Raw genomic sequence first — 19,541 nt, forward strand, 5'->3', positions numbered from 1 at the left:
TTTGGGGGGCTGGGGGGCACTTGAGAGCAGAGTCACCTAGACAGTCTCAGGGTGAAGGGGCATAAAATGTCCCTGGGAAGGGGTTTGGGGGTCTCCGAAGGGCTGCAGGGCCCCAAGCACAAGGTTCAGCCTCTCCCTGTGGCCTCTCCTCCTAGCCTCCCCATTCCCCCCTGGCCAGGGCACCCCAAGAGGTAATGGGGAGCCACCGGCTCACGAGGGGCACCCCCCCCATTGCCCAGGGGTGCCCCTGCCATCCCAGGGCGTTGGGGTGGAGCCGGCACAGGGCTGGCAGGGCTCGATAACGCCTGGGGATATGTGATCTCGCCCCTCCCCGCCGCCGGCTCGCAGAATAAAACGCTGATCTCATGCCCTGCGCGGCTGGAGCCCTTGGCTCAGCACCGGGGCTCACACCCAGGCAGGCTCCACCACCCCAGTCAGCGGCCAGGTAGGGCCTCAGAGTGGGGGTCCCAAGGGTGGGGTTCCCCAGGGTGGTGGGGGGCACATCACCCCCATGGACACTGACTCTGGGGTTCCTGGGTGCTGTTGGGGATCCTCTTTCCAAGGGATCCCTCACCCTGCAGCCCCCTGGCTCTCACCCGTGGGTGTCTGGTCCCTCTCGGGGGGAGCAGGTGTGTGTGTGCGTGTGCGTGTGCGTGTGTGTGTCCTCCCCCAGCCCTGGGGACACAGGTGTTGGGGGGCAAATCCCAACCTGGTTCCTCGGGGGGGACCCAACCGCGGTGTCAGGGGACTCATGTCCCCAGGTTTACCCCTGCTTCCCCCCGAGGGAAGTGGGGTTCTGTGCTGGGGGGCAAAGGGGCACTGGGGGGGGGTCCAGGGGGGCTGGGGCTGCTGGACTGGGATCTTCCCCCCAAGAAGTGGGGGAGTCTAGGGGGGATGCTGGGTCCTGGCCCTGGGGAGCACCTCGGAGCTAGGATTTAGTTTCCCCAAGAGCTCCCCAACCACACCACCTTGGACCCCCACCCTGTGTTGCCCCATGGCCCCCCCAGCCCAGTGGGAACTCAATACCACCCATAGCATGAAGGTACCCTGCAGGTTGTGGCATGGAGGGGATCGCCGTGGTGTGTGGGGGTCCCCTTGCAGTGCAGGGCATCCCCCCACCCTAGGGAGCCTCTCGCCAGCTGCTCACCCCCCCTGTCCTCCCCCCGCAGGCCGCCTCCTGGTCCCTCACCATGACGTCCTACCGGCAGGAGCTGGAGAAGTACCGGGACATTGATGAGGACAAGATCCTGCGGGAGCTGTCAGCTGAGGAGCTGGCACAGCTGGACTTGGAGCTGCTGGAGATGGACCCCGAGGTGGGTCCCGGTGTGGGGGGGTGATGAGTGGGATGGGTGACACCCGGCCATTGGAGTCCCCCATGGGTGACACGGTGGGTCCCCAGAACGTGCTGCTGCCGGCGGGGCTGCGGCAGCGGGACCAGACGCAGAAGAGCCCGACGGGGCCGCTGGACCGGGAGGCCCTGCTGCAGCACCTGGAGAAGCAGGCGCTGGAGGCCGGCGAGCGCGACGACCTGGTGCCCTTCACCGGCGAGAAGAAAGGTGCGAGGACCCGGGGCGGGGGGGGGAGACACACAACACACAGCGGGGACGAGGGGGGACAGGGCCACGCAGCGCCGGGTATATTTAGCTCAGCAGAACGGTCCTCGCCAGCAGCTCGGGTGTCCCGGGCGAGCTGGGTCCCCGCCAGCCCCGGGCACAGCCACCCCCTGGCAATGTCACCCCCCATATGGCCACCCCTGCAATGTCACCCCCAGCACAGCCACCCCCGGCAATGCCACCCCCCCATATGGCCACCCCCTGTAACATCACCCCCCCAGTACGGTCACACAACCCCCCCCAGACTTTCACCCCCAGCAGTGTCACCCCCAGGCACAGTCACCCCTAGGGAGGTCACCCTCCATCAGCAGCCGCATCCCCACGCGCCCCTTCCAGCCCTGTCCCCAGACCACCATGTCCAGTGTCACCCGGCTGGTGCGAGGCTGGGCAGGGTGTGACCCGTGTCCCCATGCCCAGGGAAGCCCTTCGTGCCCAAGAACCCAACACGGGAGATCCCGCGGGAGGAGCAGATCACGCTGGAGCCCGAGCTGGAGGAGGCGCTGGCCAACGCCACTGAAGCCGAGATGTGCGACATCGCCGGTGGGTCTTGCACGGGGCAGTCGCATTGCACCGCAACCTTGCATGAGGCTGCTGCGTCGCACCGTGGCCTCGCCTGGGGCCTCGCGCAAGGCTGCTGCGTCACACTGGAGCCTCGTGCAGGGCCGCTGCATCGCACGACAACCTTGCACAAGGCTGCCCCACAACATCGCACGGGGACAGCGTGTCCCACAGCGGCTTCACACGGGGGCAGCACGTGGCACCGCAGCGTTGCGCTGGTAGGGAGCACGTTGCATAAGGATAAGCGTTGTATGGGGGGAAACGTTGCACGCAGCCGGCGTGTTGCACGCCTGCCGCGGCCCCGTGTTACACCCATGCTCCCTGCTGCCAGGCGTGTGCTGCCCCCCCCCCCCACCCTGGGTCCCCGCCAGCGTCCGGCTAAAAGCAGCACCGTGCCCCCATGCTCGGCTTTCACCGCTGGCCCCCAGCCCACCCGCTCCCCACGGTTTCCCCGGCCCACCTCGAGCAGGGCTGGGGGGGCTGTGGCCACCCTCGGGGGGACACAAAGGGACCGGGGAGGGTCCTGGGGCACCTGCTGACCCCCACCTTCCCGGTCCCACAGCCATCCTGGGCATGTACACGCTGATGAGCAACAAACAGTACTACGATGCGATCTGCAGCGGGACCATCTCCAACACAGAGGGCATCAACAGTGAGTGACCTGGGGACACGGGAACAGGGGACACGGGGACGAGCTCCCCAAGACAGGGGACACAGGGACCATGGGGCTGTTTGGGGGGGATTTGGGGACCAGAACCCCTCCGGGATTCCCTGTGGTGACCCCCCACATGTGTGCAAACACGTGTGTCCCCACGTGCCCATGCCCCCATGCGCAGTCATGTGTGTCCCCATGCACACGCGTATGCCCCAGGCGTGGTGAAGCCTGACACATACAAGCCGGTGCCAGATGAGCCCCCAAATCCCACCAACGTGGAGGAGACGCTGCAGCAGATCCAGGCCAACGACGGGGCTCTGGAGGACGTCAACCTCAACAACATCAAGGTGAGGGACCTGGTGGCAGTGTCCCCAAGGTGTCCCCAGGGTGCTAATCCCAGTCCTGGGGTGCCAATCCCCATCCCCATGGGGCTGGTCCCTGTCCCAGGGTGTCTCCAGGGCACCCCAAGGTGCTGGGGGGCATCACAGTGAGGCTGGTCCCTGTCCCAGAGTGTCCCCAGGATGTCCCCGGGTGCCGCGCACTGTCCTGGGGTGTCCCTGTGGGGCTGGTGCCTGTCTTGGGGTATCCCTGGGGTGTTTGTCCCCAACCTGGAGTGGCTCCAAGGCACCCCAGGGTGCTGGTCCTCATCTGGCGGCATCCGTGTCCCTTTGGCGACATCCCACATCCCCTCGGTGCCATTTACATCCCTTGGGTCACATTCAGCACCCTCTTGGGGATGCCTCTATCTTTGGAGACATCTACACCCCCTCGATGCCACTTACATTCCCTTGGTGATATCCTGCATCCTCAGGGATGTCCCCATCCCCTTGGTGACCCCCACGTCCCCTTGCCATAGGACATTCCCATCGCCACGCTGAAGGCCATCTGCGAGGCCATGAAAACCAACACCCACGTCAAAAAGCTCAGCCTGGTAGCCACCCGCAGCAATGACCCTGTGGCCAGTGTGAGTCCTGACCCCGTCTTCCCCATGTCCCCACACGTCCCCAGACAGGGAGGGGACACAGTCCCCTGCCCCTGGCTCCATCCTGGGCACCAGCAAGGCCAGGTGACGGTGGCTTTTCCACCGTCACCTGGGGCATCGGTGGCCCAGGACGTGCCAGAGAGGGGGTGCCAGCCCCTGGGGACACCCTGAGGTGACACCCTGAGGTGACACACAGGCTGTAGCTGAGATGCTGATGGAGAACAAGACCCTGCAGAGCCTCAACATCGAATCCAACTTCATCACCAGCACCGGCATGATGAACATCATCAAGGCCATGTACCACAACACCACCCTGAGCGAGCTCAAGGTAGACAACCAGGTAAGGACGGGCACCCATGGGTGGCCCAGGGAGGGGACATGGGTGTCCCCAACTTCCTGGCACACCCGGTTTCACCCCGGCCCTGCAGTGCCAGCGGCTGGGCGACACGGTGGAGATGGAGATGGCCACCATGCTGGAGCAGTGCCCCTCCGTCGTGCGCTTCAGCTACCACTTCACGCAGCAAGGCCCCCGCGCCCGCGCTGCCATCGCCATCACCAAAAACAACGAGCTCCGTGAGTGTCCTCCGCATCCCTTCTGGGGGCAGGAATCGCAGTGGGGGGTCCTGGCCCTGAACCTCCCATCCTCTCCTCTGCCCCCAGGTCGCAAGCAGAAGAAAACCTAATGACTCCCCCCACGGCACGAACAAGCTCCGGCTCCTGCTCCCCGGGGCTGCTGTAAATAAAGAGGACGGAGAGATGCGGCTTCAGGACCCGTTTGGATGTGTCCCGGGGCAGGATTTGTGCATGGGGGCCAGAATCAGAATTGTAGGGATGGGCTGAGGGAGTGTAACACTGCTGGGGAGGCAGCGGGGGTTCCTCCACCCTTGCAGGGCTTGAGGCCCCTGTTAGCCTCCAGCCGTTAATCCATGGGGGCCAAGCCGGATGGCTGGATCCCCTCAGGGAGCAGCAGGGCTGCAGGGTCGGGGTATTTATACCCCGGGGGATTGGGTTACAACACTAGGAGGGGTGGGGGGAGCAGGGCAACCCCTTCCGGTGGGCAGCCAGGTACCCCTGTGGCACGGAGCCGGGCACCCAGGGCCCGTGGGGGCTGGCACCCGTGGCCCGGTAAGGTGGGTGGGGGGGACACACAGGGCCTATTTATAGGTCCCACCACCTATTTATAGTCACAAGCCAAGTGAGCGGGTAAATCCTGGTGCTCAGGGGTAACATCACACTGGGCAGCACTGCCAGGGAGCCCCCCCAGGGACAGGGTCCAGCCCTGGGGCCCAGAGAGACCCTTGGGTGGGTGGTGGGTGCTGTCCCAGGGGCACGAATGCCGGCCCAGGGTGCAGCCCCATAAACAACAGCCCTATGGGTGCCCCCCAATGTGGGAGCACCTGCAGGCACCCAATGGCTGGCAGAAAAAGGGGAGGGGAAACTGACGCAGGGGGAGGACAGCACAGCCGGGTGCTTTCCGAAGCACTGAGACAGCTGCCGGGGCTGGGGAGGAGGGGAAGAACCCAGCACTGCCACCCCAAAAGGCCACGACCTGCAGGCAGCTGCCAGCGTGTGAAAAAATGAGCGTGACTTGGGCTAGGGACAGGAGGGTATAAGGCGGGGATGGGCCAAAGCTCACATCGAGGTTGGCAGCACTTGCATGGCTCTGGCCAGGATGGAGACACCCCGAAAAGGCAGCAGGTTGAGCACCCCATGGCAGCAGAACACTAGGACCCCCAATATCACCACTCCCCAGGACCTGCCACAACGGCTCAGACACCTCAGACCTCTCCAGATGCCTCTATTAACGGTGGGGCTCAGGGACAGCCTGAGGGGACTGTCCCCATGGGGACCAGTGGGGCAGAGGGGGGCCTCAGGCTGGCAGCAGCACAGGTGGCTCGTCTTCGTCAGAGTCGAATTCGGCGTTCTCGTCCTTCACCCACTTGCCAGAGCGGTCCTGGATCCAGCCGGCACTGGGGACGGACAGACAGACAGAGGGAGGGAGTGAGACGCAGCTCGTTACACGGTTCCCCATGCCAACAAGGCCCAAGACTCACCTCCGCAGCTGTAGGTATCGCTCCAGGGCCTGGCGCCTCTCAGGGCTGAGGGCTTCGGTCTGGCTCAGGGCCAACGATGAAGCTTTTCCTTTGCCTCCTTGCTGCGTCTGGGCTGGAGCTGCCTTTGGTGTGTCTGGGAGGGCAGAGAGGGACTGTCGAGACCCGCAGGAATGGGAGAGGCCCGGCTGAGAGCCCGGATGCCCTGACCCACTGGTGCTGGCACAGCCCTGGAGCTGCCAGCTGGCCCTTACCCGCTCGCCCACCGCGGTGCCCCAGCAGCAGGGCTGCAGGGCTGGCATCCACAGCTTCTCCATCCTTCTGCGACGGCAGCATCGGGGCGGCACTCAGCCCTGTCTGGGTCATGCCAGCTCGCAAGCTGCTTCCCTCCACCCTGCGATGGCAGGAGGAGTCAGGGTCTTATCCCACAAATGCCCAATGGTGGTGAGGCCACAGTGCTGCCGGTCCCTCCTGGAAAGCCCAGAGCTTTCTTTTGTCCTCCAGCAGCGAAACCAAAGGTCTTACCCCGTCCTCCGGCAGCAGCTGCTGTAGGGAGCTGCTTTCAGCAGAGCATTCCGGGCGATCCTCCTCGTCCGTGCCAGAAGAGGTGCTGGGGAGCCCTGGGGAGAGGGGACAGAGCTCAGGGGGGCATGGCCAGGGGGTCCAGCGGGGTGAGGAAGAGGCATCCGCACCAACCTGCATGCCTGTCTCCTCTGCCTGCACCTCCTCCTCATGCTGCCGCTTCTGGGCCACATCCTGGAGCGAGCGCTTCCTGCCGTAGAAGCGCTGCAGGCCTGGAAGAAAGCAAAGGGGATGGGGGGATGCACTCGCTGGGCACAGCCCACCCCGCTGCCAGCCTCCCACTTACTGCCCATGTGCTTCTTGCCAGCCCTGTGGACCGTCAGCACATCCAGCGTGTCAAAGATGGGGCGGTGGGCACACACCGTGCAGGCGTACCTATGCCGAGGGGGAAGGAAAAAGGTGCCATCAGGACCGCACAAGCAGCTGGAGAGGGGGCTGCTCTTGGGGGTCTTGCTTACCTCCCGCTCCTCAGCAGCAGTGCCTCATCCTCAGGGATGTAGTTGGCCAACAGGTCCGCGACGCGTCTTTTCTGGGAGAGACCGAGGGGGCTGGGTGAGCACAGCCTGCTGCTGGGGGGGGGAATCTGCCCCCAGTTCGCTCCACAGGGAACCAGTCCTTGCCCCCAGCCCTGTCCCCCCTTAGGCCAGGAAACCTGGACACCCTGGTGACCCCCCCTCTGTGGGAGCAAGGCAGGGGACAGGTGGGGGAATTGGGGTGTCAAGGCTGGTGAGGGGGTGGTTTGGGGGATTGCACAGGTTGAGGCAGGGGAAGGGGGTAATTTTGGTGTGCGGCCTGGGCCAAGGGGGGTATTTGGGGCGATGGGAGGGGAACCCTGGGGGGGCGTCAAGACACCGCAGGGGTGAGGGTGAATTGGGGGGGCAGAGAAGCATTTGCAGGCAGGAACGACGGCGGGACGGAACGGTGTTTACGGGCAGGGAGGAGCGGGGGAGGGCTGGGGGGAACCGGGCTGGGGGGGGCAGGCCGGGGCAAGGCGGCGAACCCGGAGGGGGTCTGGGGGACTCGAGGAGAGTCTGGGGGATCCTGGGGTGGGCCGTGGAGGGGCCGAGACCCACCTGCAACACCCCCAGCTGACCGGGGTCGTCCCCCTCCCGCTTGAAGGACATGACGGCCCCGGCGCCGGCCCGCGGTTACTATGGGAACCACCCTCCTACCGCCCAGCTTCCGGGTGGCTTTTCCCGGCGGGCTGCGCGCGGGAACGACGACCAATTAGAGAGTGCGAGGGGCGGGGCGGGAGGGCCCGCCGTGCCCCCAGGCTGTGGCGGCCCCGCGGGATGACGGGAGTTGTAGTTCCGTGGTGCCGTCCCTGGCGGGGGGAGGGGCAGAGAGCCCCCCTGGGGGGAGGGATGGAGGGGGGGGGCGCAGGGGCCGGTGGGGCGGGGAGGATCCCGGGGTAGGGGTGGTGGCATCACTGCTCGAGGGGGCGGCGGGGTTCTCTCCTCCCCCCCTCATCCCGGACTACAAGTCCCAGAGGCCTCCGCTGGGCCTGGCGTCTCCGGTCTCACCGGGGCCCGGGGGCGCCCGGGGGTGGGGGCGGGGCCGAGCCCGCCCCCGTGAGCGGCGGCCGGAGCGCCGGGGCCCTGGGCCGGTCCCCCGCCCGGGCCGGGGCTGTTCGCATGAGCCCCCCTTCCCCCCCCGCGCTGGCGGGGACCGGGGCTGAGCGGGGCCGTCCCGCCATGGCGGCGGGGAGCGGGGGAGCGGGGACCGCCGCCCGGGAGCACCGCCTGGAGCCCGGGGACACGCTACCGGGGCTGGCGCTGCGCTACGGGGTGACGGTGAGCGGCCACGGGGGGACAAGGCGGGGGGGGGACGGAGACGGATATCCAGGGGTCTGGAGAGGCCGTGGGGTGGTGTGGGGCGGGATCCCCGGGGCCGGCGGGGGCAGGACGAACCCCTGGTCCCCCGGCAGCCCCGCAGTCCCCATGGGGCCATCCCTGTCCCCGTCCCCTTCCCTCACCCACCCTGTCCCTGTGACTGTCCCTATCCCCTCGCTGTCCCCCTCCCGGCCCTTATCTCTGTTCCCATCCCATCCCTGTCCTTGTCCCTGTCCCCACCCTTACCCTGTCCCCATTCCTGTCCCCATCCCATTCCTGTCCCCATCCCATTCCTGTCCCCATCCCGGTCCCCGGCAGATGGAGCAGATCAAGCGCGCCAACCGCCTCTACACCTCGGACACCATCTTTCTCAAGCCCACCCTCCTCATCCCTGTGCCGGCACAGCCGGGGGGACCCTGCCCCAAAGATGAGGACAAGGACGAGAAGGAGGAGGACAAGGATGTGCCCGTCCCCCCGGGGGACATCCCGGTGGCCCCCATCCCATCCCGCCACGACCTCTCAGCCACCGATTTCCTACGGCAGCTCGACGCCGAGATCGGGCGCTCCAAGGCGGTGGCGGCGGCACAACGGCTCCGCGCCGGCAGCACAGGGTGAGCGCGCCTGTCCCGCCTCCCCTTTTGGGGCAAAATGGGGTCTTTTGGAAGGTGGGTTTGGCTGCAGGGTGGGTGGGCGGGTGGCAAGGCCACCCCTCAGTGCCACCCCGCTGCGTCCCCTGCAGCACGGCCAAGGCCGAAGGCACCCGGAGCCCCGATGCCGGGGGCCCACTGGCCCCCCGGGGTCCCCGCCTTGGCCCCCGGCCCCTCACCAGGACCCCACGGGCGGCTGCCCTCCGCGACACTGAGGACGAGATCTTCATGCTGTGACGCCAAGGACGCCAGGGGACGTGACACCCCGTGGTGACAGGGACCCCAGGACACCCCCAGCCCCAGCCGGGGTATACCGGAGGGGACACAGGGATTTTGGGGGGATGGGACGGGACACGATGTCCCCTCCCTGTCTCCTTCAAGGGACCTTTCCTGCTGCAGGGACACCCATCCCCTGAGTGCAGAGCCAGCCCTCTTGCAGGGCTACTGGGAGGTACTGGGACAAGACTTACCAGCTGATGTTTTTCCTCTGGTTGTATTTATTTGTATGTCTTTGCTCTCACGGGGGAGTTCGGGGGGGGGTGGGACCCCCCCATGCCAGTGCCAGGACCCCCATGGGGACAGGGATGGTCACCCCCCACCCTGAGAGCCTGTAAATAAAACAGAGCACTGTCACCCGGCTCTGCCTGTTTGTCACCCCCCGAGGACACCCGTCACACCCCCCTGGGGACACCATCACCTCCCTGGGGACATGGACATCCCAGTGGGGACATGATTTCCCCCTCCCCAGGGACACGGTCACAGCCCTTGGAACGCGGTCATCCCCTTGGGGGCAGGAACACCCCCCTGGGGACAGTATCACCCCCGTGGGGATGCTGTCACCCCTCAGGGACACGGTCTGCACCCAGTCAGGCCAGTCAGGCCCCTGGGACTGCGGGCACCCACTCGGGGACACTGGGACACTGTGCGTGTGTGTCCCCTCCCCGGTCACCCAGGGGATGTGGGTGCCACGCCACTCAGTGCCACCAGGTGTCACCCTGTCCCGGCACCCTTGGGACCCCCCAGAACCTCGGAAATCTCCCCACGGTCCCCCAGCACCCCCAGGGCCACCCAGTCCCCTGGGATGTCCCCATGGTCCCCTGTGTCCTCCCCCGTGACATTTGGGGACCGGAGCCTGAATGGCACCTTGGGGGGGGAGCCCAGTGCTCCCAGTAGCTCCCAGTAGCTCCCAGTTCCCACTGGGCCAGGTGCACACGTGCATGCAAACAGCCACTTGCTGGTGCAAGGGAGGTGACAGGTCCCCACTCGGGACACACACACACACGCGCACACACACACACACACAGAGGTGACACCCAGCCCCGTTGCACACGCGTGTGCGAGGGTCTCCGTGCGCGTGCCTGGCCGTGCGCAGCACGTGCACCCACCTGCCTGCCCGTCTGTGTGCGCCGACGCTTGCACGTGGGCGCGTGCACGCGCGGGGGGGCCGGGGCCGCGCACACGCGCGTGCAAGCACCCACGCGCGCCCGCTCCCGCGCGGCTGTGCACACGCATGTGCAAGCCGCCCCCCCCCCACCCCCCTCTCAGCGGCTAATGAGGATCATCTCATTAACGGGGATTAATGACTATCTATAGGGTGGCCCCGGCGGGGGCAAGGGGGGAGGTGTGTCCCGGGTGGGGTCCCACGGGTGGTCCCCGGTCCCGTCCCCCAGCCCCGCTCCGGCCGCTGGCCGGTCCCAGCCCGTTCCGGGGCGGAGCCGCTCGGGGCCGCTCGGGACCGCTCGGGTCCATTCGGGTCCGTTCGGGACCGCCCGGGGAGCGGAGCTGGTATCGAGCGCAGAGGGGTCGGGGCGGGGGGGGGTGTGACGTGAGGGGTGGGGGGGGTGTTGGGGCGGGGGGGTCGGTGGGGTGCTGTAGGGGGCGTCGGTGGGGTGTTGGGGCGGAGTATTTTGGGGGTGTTTTGGAGGTGTTGGGTGGTACTTGGGGTGCTGTGAGGGTGTTGCGGGGTGTAGGTGGGGTGCTGTGGTGAGGTGGTGGTGCTGGGGGCGGCTGGTGGGGTGTCGGTGGGGTGTTTTGGGGTGCTGGGAGGGTGCAGGTGGGTGCTGCGGAGCCGGGCGTGTGGGGTATGGGTGTGCGGGGGGGGGGGGGAGCGGGTGCGGGTGTGCGCGCAGCCGTGCCCCGCTGCACACGCGTGTGCTGTGCGTGGTGTCCCGGCGCTGCTGGCAGCAGTTCCCGGGGCACGGGGAGCACTCGGAGCACTGGGACGGGGGTGCTGGGGACACTGGGACGGGGGTGCTGGGGGCACTGGGACAGGCCCATCGGAGCAGAGGCACTGGGAGGGGGCACTGGGGACACTGGGGTAGGGGTGTGGGGCCGCTGGGTTGAGAGCACCGGGAGGAGGATATTGGGGCCACTGGGAGGGGGCCCTGGGAGCACCGTCCCCGCACTCAGGGTGCACATCCCTGCTGTCCCCGCGCCCCCCCATCCCCAGGGCTGCCCTGTGCCCCGCCCCCCCCGTGCCTCAGTTTCCCCCTGCTGAGATCAGCCCCTCGCAGCCCGGGGCGGGGGGTCACCCTCAGCCCCGCGTCCCCTCCGGGCACCCACGACGATGCCGGGGGTACTGCTGCCCTTTGTCCTCCTCCTCCTCCTCCTCATCCCAGGGGACCCCGGGGGGGCGGCGCAGTCCTTCCCACGGGACCTGGTGGCACGCAGCACCGTGGGGCTGGCAGGTGAGTGGGGCGGGGAGGTGTCCGGGGGGGGGGGGTGACCAGGGCTTGGGGGGCCGACGGGGTGTCACCGCGTCCCCCCCTGTTCCCCCAGCCACCGCTGCCTACCCCCGCTTTGGTGGCCTTCGAGGGGACAACGTCACGGACCAGCTCGGCCTCGACTTCCAGCGCATGCTGTGCCTCAACAGCACCCTCTTCGTCGCCGCCCGGTGAGCGGGGCCGCGCTCGGGTGCGCTTGTGCACGCTCGTGCGTGCTTTGCAGTTGTGCACGCTTGTGCATGCTTCCACATGCTTCTCTGCGCTTGTGCGAGCTCGTGCATGCTTGTGCGTGCTTGTGCGTGCTTGTCCATGTTTGTGCACACGTGCATGCTTGTACATGCTTGTCTGTGCTTGTGCAAGCTCATCCTCCCTTTGCATGCTTGTGCAAGCTTGTGCATGCTTGTCCGTGCTCGTGCGTGCTTCTGCATGCTTGTACACACTTGTCTGTGCTTGTGCAAGGTTACGCGTGCTTGTATGTGCTTGTGTGCGCTTCTGCAAGCTTGCACATGCTTGTTCACATGTGCATCTGCTTCTGGAGGCCTGTTTGCTTCTGCAAACTTGTGCACACTTGTGCAAACTTGTGTGTGCTTGTCCATGCTTGTGCACGCTTGGGCACACTTGCATGTGCTTGTGCCCGCTTCTGCATGCTCAAGCCTGATTATCCGTACCTGTGCACACGTGTGCCCACCAGCATGTGCTCCTGTGCGCTTGTGCGTGCTTGTGCCCCCACATTCCCTCCCATGGCCCCATATGTGTCCCCGCAGTCCCTTGCGCCTGTGCGTGGCACGTGTCCCCTCGCACATTCCCGTGCCCCTCGCACGCTCATGCCCCCCCCCCCTCCAGGGACCACATCTACGCCTTCGACCTGGGGCAGGACAAGGGGATGCTGTACCCTGAGCGGGTAAGGGGGCCAGGGCTGTCGTCCCTGGGGACACGGGGGGGGCCAGGGTGGGGGGTCCCTGTGCTCACCCACCCCACCCCCCCCATCTCACCCGGCAGCACCTCACCTGGGAGACGCAGGACAGGGAGAACTGCGCCATGCGGGGCCGGCTGCAGGTACGGGGGTAGGGGGGCAGAGGGGTACAGGGTGTGGTGTATATGGGGCGGTATGGGGGTACAGGGTGCTGGGGGTTTGGGGGTGCAAGTAGATGTGGTGTGGAGACATGAGGGTATGGGGATATGGGGGTACAGGGTATGGGGGTGCGGGGGTACATGGTAGGGGGGTACAGAGATAGAGGTTTATGGTGGGGGGTTGCTGGGTATGGGGGTACATGGTACGGGGGTACAGAGATACAGGTTTATTGGGGTACAGGTGTACGGGGGGCGCAGGGTATAGGGGTACAGCGTATGGAGGTGTGGGGGTAGAGGGTATGGGGGATACAAGGGATGGGGTCAAACAGGGGGCTCAGGGCAGGGGAAGGTGGTGACACTGGGGCCCCCTGTGTCCCGCCCATGTCCACCCCCGTGTCCCCTCCCCTGCCCCCGTGTAGGACGAGTGCCACAACTACATCAGGGTGCTGGTGCCCCGTGACGCTGGCACCCTCCTGGCCTGCGGCACCAATGCCTTCAGCCCCCTCTGCCGCACCTACCAGGTGGGGGGAGCCTGGGGGGAGTGTGGGTGTCAGGGGTGGGGGGGTCTCAGCCCCGCCAGGGAGCACAGGGGGGTGGTGGGTGTGATAAGTGTGGGGCCCTCAGCCCCCCACTGAGGAGTGCAGCGGGGCAGTGCCCAGAGGTGTGATGAGTGTGGGTGTCCTCAGCGTCTCTGTGCTGGGGCTGGAGGCAGCATGAGGGTGTGATGGGGGGGGGGGGGTGTTCTCATTGCCTCGGCCCACCCCTCCCCACCCCCCCCAGGTGAGCAGCCTGGCGCAGGAGGGCGAGGAGGTGAGCGGCCAGGCCCGGTGCCCCTTCGATGCCAAGCAGAGCATCGTCGCCCTCTTTGTCGGTGGGTGCTGGACAGGGGCGGGGGACGGACACGGGGGTACCCAGGGAGGGGGACAGGGCTGACGCTGGTGTGACCCCCCTGCAGACGGCAGCCTGTACTCAGCCACGGTGGCCGACTTCCAGGCGAGCGACGCAGTGATTTACCGCAGCCTCAGCCCCGGCCGCCCCCCGCTGCGCACCCTCAAGTACAGCTCCCGCTGGCTGCAGGGTACCCCACTGTATAGGGGGGGATGACACGGGTGTTGGGGGGGTGATGGGGACAGGTAGAGGGGTGCGGGTCCATGGAGGGGTGATGGGGACAGGTAGAGGGGTATGCGTGTATTGGGGGGCTGGGGGTAGGTAGAGGGGTCAGGGTGTATATGGGCTGGGGTAGAGGGGTATGGGTCCGTGGGGGGGCTGTGGAGTGGGTAGACGGGTACAGTTGTGTGTGGGAATGGCACAGAGGGGTACCAGTGTAGGGGGGTGATGGGCACAGGTAGGGGGTAGGGGTGTATGGGGGGGCTGTGGGGGAGTAGGTGGGTCTGGGGCTGTGGAGCTGGGGGGACACAGGGGCTGGGATCTGGTGGTACAGGGCTATGGGGCCATCAAGGGGTGGAAGGGGCAGGGGAGGGGGTGAGTGCAGGGGTGGGGGATGGGGACAGGAGGCGGCAGGGTCTGACAGCTCCCCTCCGGTCCCCCCAGAGCCCCACTTTGTCCAGGCGCTGCCCTATGGTCCCTACGTCTACTTCTTCTTCAGGGAGGTCGCCGTGGAGCTCAGCGCCCTGGGCAAGGTGGGCACGGGGATGTGGTGGCACAGGGGGTGGGGGCACCTGGGTGCCCATCCCCCTGGCATCAAGGCAGGGGAGACTCCAGTGCCCCCCTCCCTGGGGTGTCTGGCTGGGTGCTGGTGCCCCCCAGGGTGCTGCTGCCTGTGGGTGCTCGTGGGCGCCCATGGGTGCCAGCCCGAGGTGCCAATGGCCCTGGCTGCCCGGGTGACGGTGACGATGCCTGTGGGCCCTGGGGTGCTCATGTCTGTGGCTCCCTGGGAGCTGACGCCTATGGGTGCCTGGGTGCTGATGCTTGAGAGTCCTCGGGTGCTGATACCTGTGGGTGCCCATGCGCGGACACCCATGGGTGCCCAGGTGCCGATGCCTGTGGGTCCTCGGGTGCTGACGCCCACGGGTGCCGGTGCAGGTGGTGGTGGCGCGGGTGGCGCGGGTGTGCCGCAATGACCGAGGGGGCTCCCCGCGGGTGCTGGAGCGGCGCTGGACGTCCTTCCTGAAGGTACGGCTGCAGTGCGCCGTCCCTGGGGACACCATCTTCTACTTCGATGTCCTGGAGGCGGTGACACCCCCCCGGGCCCTGCACGGGCGCCCCGCTGTCCTCGCCCTCTTCGGCACCCAGCCCAACAGGCATGGTGGCAGGGACGCGGGGACACGGTTACGGGGGGACATGGGCTCACGGGGGACGTGGGTAGCCAAGGGGACAGGGGGCTGTAGGCACACATGGCAGTGGAGCATGGCATGGGGGGACATGGGCAGGGATATGGGGATGGGAAGGTTGGGGACATGGGGATGCACTCACATGGGGACACGGGTACACAGGAGATGGGGATATGGGGACGTGGGAGGGACAGACATGGGGACATGGGGATGGACTCACAGGGGGACATGGGAACACAGTGGGACAGGACACAGGGGAACAGGGCATGGGGACACAGCGGGGACCAACAGGGACGTGGAGGGGCCCTGGCCAAACCAAGGCCGACCTGGCAGCTGCGGGAGGGGACAGGGGTGTCCCCAGCACCGGTGCCACCCCCCGCCGCCGTTGCAGCATCCCTGGCTCTGCCGTCTGCGCCTTCTACCTGGCAGACGTGGAGCGGGCGTTCGAGGGACCCTTCGCCGAACCCCGCGGTGCCGCTGGCACCTGGGCCCCAGTGCCCGAGGACAGGGTGCCCCGACCCAGGTACACCCCCCAGCCTGGACACCTGGGTCCCCCTGGGGTGCAGCATCTGCCCGGACCCCTGGGTCCCCACGCTGGCTGTGCTGCAGGCCGGGCTGCTGCGCTGGGATGGGACTGGCCGCCGGTGTTGTCACCTCCGGGGACTTCCCCGACGAGACGTTGGTCTTCGCCAAGGAGCACCCGCTGCTGCACGGTGCTGTGGCACCCGCTGGCGGGCGGCCCCTCTTCACCCGCACCGGCACCAGGTGTGCCCCGGCGGGGGGACAGGGTGGCCTTGGGGATGTATGGCCCTGGGGACAGGGGGGAGGTAGCTCGTGCAAGGAGGGTGTGAGCGTGCAGGGGGGGTGAGGGTGCAGCCAGTCCTGTGGGTGCTGTGGGGTGGGGAGGGTCCTCGTGCAAGGCCCCTGTGCAAGGGTGCACAAGGCCCTGGTGCAAGGGGCGTGCAAGGCCCTCGTGCAACGATGTGCAAAGGCTATGTGAGGGCGTGTAAGACCTGGGTGCAAGGGCCCTGCTGTGAGGGTGTGCAACAGTGTGCGAGGCCCCATTGCAAGTGTGTGCAAGGGTCCCATGCAAGGGTGTGCAAAGCCCCAGTGCAAGCCAGCGCGAAGCCCTGGTGCACGGGTGTGCAAGGCCACGGTGCAAAGGTGTGCGAGTGGCTGCAGAGTGGCATGCAAGGCCCTGTGCGCGGCGGGTGCGAGGGTGTGCTGGGCGCAGGCTGACGCAGCTGGCGGTGGACACGGGCGCGGGGCCACAGGGGAACCAGACCGTGCTCTTCCTGGGCGCTGAGGACGGGCGGGTGCTGAAGGTCCTGGCGGCCGCACAGCACCCCCGGGCCACCCGGCACCCCGGCGGCACCCCGGCACCCGGTGACAGCCGAGAGCCTGGTGACCCCGGGGACACCAGCTCTGAGACACTGCTGCTGGAGGAGATCAGCCTCTACGACCCCAGGCGGTGAGTGCCAGGCACTGGGTATCCGGGGCTGGGGCTGCTGGGGGGGGCACCTGGGCACTGTGGGTGCTGGGGGGCTTGCGGGCACCATGGGTGCTGGGGGGGGCTCATGGGTGCTGATGGGTGCTGATAGGCAGCGGGCACCAATGGGTGCAGTGGTAGTGTGGGCACCGCATGGATGCTGGGGGGCCATGCGCATGGCATAGGGCATTGATGGGTGCTGGGGGGGGCCATATGGGCGCCATGGGGAGCCGACGGGTGCCATGGGGTCATGCAGGTGCTGCAGGGCCATGCAGGTGCCATGGGCTGCTGGCGGGTGCCATGGAGCTGCAGGGTGCCATGGGGTGCCGTGGGACTGTGGGTGCTGAGGTGGGGTGCAGTCACGATGGGTGCTATGGGGGGTGCAGGTGCCGGGGGCCGCGGGGCGCCAGCCGGGTGCTGGGGCTGGAGCTGCACCCACCGGGCCGGGAGCTCTACGTCGCCTTCACTGGGTGCCTGGTGCGTCTGCCCCTGAGCCGCTGCGCCCGACACGGCGCCTGCCGCAGGTGAGCGGGGGGGGGACGGGGCGTGCGAGGGCACGAGGGCACGCAAGGGCACGGGGACCCGTGAGAGCACAGGGGTGTGCAAGAGTGTGCGAGGGCACGGGGTCGTGCAAGGGTACGCGGGGGCCGGGGGTGTGCGAGTGTGCAAGGACCAGGGGTGTGCAAGAGCGTGCGAGGGCACAGGGACGTGCAGGGGCAGCTCCGGCACCCAGCTGCCTGGGTCCCCCCACGCAGGAGCTGCCTGGCCGCCCGTGACCCCTACTGCGTCTGGCTGCCCCCCAGGGGCTGTGTCCCCTTCTCCGAGGACCTTCCGTAAGTGTCCCCCGCAGTGGCCTTCCCTGGGGGCTACCCCCCCCAGTCTCCTGGGTCCCTTCCTCGTGGGGTGGGGACACTGGGGATGGTGGGTGACATTCCACCCGTGTCCCCCAGGAGTGGCTTCGAGCAGGACGTGGAGGGATCCCCCGGGATCACTGGGACCTGCCAAGGTGACGGGTGGGGGACATGGGTGACACTGGGGGCATTGGGGACATGGGAATATTGGGGGACATAGAGGGTCACCATGGGAACTTCTGGGGACATGAGGTCACAGGCGGATGCAGGTGACACTGGAGGAGGTGGAGGACAGTGGGGGGGGCCACAGGTGGTCCCAGGTGACGTGGGTGGCCTGGCCCGACCCCACTCTGCTCTCACAGATGCACCGGCTGCGGGGGACGGTGACGGGGACTTGGCCCATGGTCAGTGACACCCCGTCTGTCCCTCCTGGACACTCATTGGGAGGGACCCTGGGGACCAGGGAGGGATACGGGAGGAACCCGGGGACTAGGAGGGACCCCTGGGGTGGGAGAAGGATCCCAGGGGTTGGGGGACCCCGGGGACTAGAAGGGACCCTGGGGATGGGGGGGATCCCAAGGACCAGGAAGGCACCCCCAGGGACAGGAGAGGGATCCTAGGGATGGGACAGGGATCCCAGAGACCAGCAGCAGCCCTGGGGATGGGAGAGGGACCCCAGGGGTGGAGGAAGGACCCCAGCACCAGGAGGGACCCCAGGGACAGGAGAAGGACCCAGGGTGGGGGGACCCCAGGGACCAGGAAGGCAACCCAGGGGTGGGAGAGGGACCCCAGGGACCAAGAGGGATCCCCGGGGGGGTCTAGGTTGGGGTCTGGGTCCCCCACACACATGGTGGGCTGATGGGTGCTCCCGCAGGGGTGCGTCAGGCCGAGACGGGGGCTGCAGCGACGGTGCCAGTGCCGGTGCTGGTGGGCTGCGTGCTGGGCGCCTTCACCCTTGGTGCCCTGGCCGCTGGGCTGCTGGCAGCCTGCTACCGTCGCCCTGCTGTCCCCAAGGGACCCCTGGAGTCCCCTACCACCCCACGGCCCCTGGCCCAGCCACCTGCCCCCCGCCTCTACCCCCCGCTGCCGCCCCAGGGAGGGGCCGGGGGCCTGTGGGACCCCCCCGAGCTTCCCACCCCTGAGGCCACCCCGCAACCACCCACCAAGATGGCCCAGGAGCGAGTGGCAGAACACCGACGTGGCCAGGCCACCCATCTCGGCACCCCAGGTTGCCCAGAGCCCCCCGGCCCAGGACCCCCACCCAAGGCCACTCTGGAGGAGCTGCTGCAGCGGCTGCACGGGACGGGGGGCTCGGGGTGGCCGGTGACCCCCCCAGCCACCAGCTCCTTTGCCAACCGGGTACAGCCGGGCGCCCCATTCCCCAGCCTCCCCCTGGCTCCCCGTGACGGGGCACCCCGGCGGCTGGATGTGCCCCCTGACAGCCCCCCGCCGCCCAGGCGACCCCTGGCACAAAGACACTCGCTGGGAGGGACGCCCGCAAGACCCCCCGGCCTGGCCCGGGGGCTTACCCGCATGCACTCACTAGGGGCGCCGGGGGGGCCACCCTGGGGCCCCCGGCCCGGCACCCTGGAGCGCTCCCTCTCCATGAAGCCCCCAGTGCTGCCCAAGCCCTTGCTGGTGCCGGCGGCCCCCGGGCAGCCCTGAGCCCCCCACTGGGGACACCCCTGCTGCAGCTGGCACAGGGGGCCCGAGCCATCCTCCACCCTGGGTGGCAGGGTCCTCCCTTCCCTGGCTCGATGCCCTGAGCCATGAGGGTCCCCATATCCCCAGGCTGCCCCCATCTCTCCCTTGGGTGGTGAGGGTCCCGTGTCCCCCCCCAACCCTGCCCTGTCTCCCTGCCCAGGGTGACAGGATCCCCCAGCTCCCAGGGCTTTTTCATTTTTTGATCCTTTCTAATTTATTCACTGCTTTGGGGGTCATTGGAGCCGCTGCTGCCCACCCTGATGGCCACAGCCCCCCCACCCCGGGGACAGCAAGAAGGGTGTTGGACACGGCGGCTCTCCACACCAGAGCTCGGTTCATCCTACCGTGTAGGACCAGGGCTCGGCCCTGTGCCAGCCGCGGCAATTAAATACATGGTCGCTCCTACGCAGCTGCTTGCCTGGCTCTGTCTGGGGCAAGGGTGGGGAGTGGGAGTGGGATGGGGACAGGACACCCCTGAGCCCAGCATGGTGG

At 67.7% G+C, this 19,541-nt stretch overlaps 4 protein-coding genes across 7 annotated transcripts; 3 read left to right on the forward strand and 1 right to left on the reverse strand.

The window, feature by feature from the left end:
* The first annotated feature begins 332 nt into the window (after positions 1–332).
* Positions 333–4,563, forward strand: TMOD4 (tropomodulin 4). The gene is made up of 10 exons (XM_075040712.1): positions 333–445; positions 1,170–1,313; positions 1,400–1,556; positions 2,031–2,153; positions 2,734–2,823; positions 3,043–3,173; positions 3,683–3,790; positions 4,005–4,148; positions 4,237–4,381; positions 4,469–4,563. The coding sequence occupies exons 2-10, from the start codon at positions 1,191–1,193 to the stop codon at positions 4,489–4,491; spliced, it is 1,044 nt and encodes a 347-aa protein (XP_074896813.1). The 5' UTR covers positions 333–445; positions 1,170–1,190; the 3' UTR covers positions 4,492–4,563.
* A 1,026-nt stretch (positions 4,564–5,589) lies between these two features.
* Positions 5,590–7,654, reverse strand: SCNM1 (sodium channel modifier 1). Its single transcript, XM_075039436.1, has 8 exons — positions 7,515–7,654; positions 6,900–6,970; positions 6,728–6,816; positions 6,556–6,653; positions 6,385–6,479; positions 6,114–6,253; positions 5,863–5,995; positions 5,590–5,778 (listed from the first exon to the last, which is right to left on the reverse strand). The coding sequence occupies exons 1-8, from the start codon at positions 7,563–7,565 to the stop codon at positions 5,679–5,681; spliced, it is 777 nt and encodes a 258-aa protein (XP_074895537.1). The 5' UTR covers positions 7,566–7,654; the 3' UTR covers positions 5,590–5,678.
* Positions 7,655–7,980: 326 nt separating this feature from the next.
* Positions 7,981–9,553, forward strand: LYSMD1 (LysM domain containing 1). The gene is made up of 3 exons (XM_075039437.1): positions 7,981–8,234; positions 8,592–8,884; positions 9,013–9,553. The coding sequence occupies exons 1-3, from the start codon at positions 8,076–8,078 to the stop codon at positions 9,155–9,157; spliced, it is 597 nt and encodes a 198-aa protein (XP_074895538.1). The 5' UTR covers positions 7,981–8,075; the 3' UTR covers positions 9,158–9,553.
* Positions 9,554–10,514: 961 nt separating this feature from the next.
* SEMA6C (semaphorin 6C) lies at positions 10,515–19,454 on the forward strand. Of its 4 annotated transcripts, XM_075040714.1 has the most exons (18): positions 10,515–10,705; positions 11,434–11,607; positions 11,699–11,813; positions 12,487–12,544; positions 12,643–12,699; positions 13,134–13,235; positions 13,495–13,585; positions 13,670–13,792; positions 14,266–14,354; positions 14,758–14,975; positions 15,397–15,528; positions 15,615–15,770; positions 16,240–16,476; positions 16,881–17,018; positions 17,250–17,327; positions 17,445–17,500; positions 17,708–17,749; positions 18,220–19,454. In XM_075040714.1, exons 2-18 carry the CDS (start codon positions 11,487–11,489, stop codon positions 19,008–19,010), a joined length of 2,604 nt encoding a protein of 867 aa, XP_074896815.1. In that variant the 5' UTR covers positions 10,515–10,705; positions 11,434–11,486; the 3' UTR covers positions 19,011–19,454. The 4 variants fall into 4 exon arrangements, with proteins under 4 accessions (XP_074896815.1, XP_074896816.1, XP_074896814.1 ...); XM_075040713.1 differs by lacking the exon at positions 10,515–10,705 and having other exon boundaries at positions 11,177–11,607; XM_075040715.1 differs by lacking the exons at positions 10,515–10,705; positions 17,708–17,749 and having other exon boundaries at positions 11,176–11,607.
* Positions 19,455–19,541: the final 87 nt, after the last annotated feature.

This window comes from Buteo buteo, chromosome 11 (assembly GCF_964188355.1).
Source record: "Buteo buteo chromosome 11, bButBut1.hap1.1, whole genome shotgun sequence".
NCBI classification, from domain to species: Eukaryota; Metazoa; Chordata; class Aves; order Accipitriformes; family Accipitridae; genus Buteo; species Buteo buteo.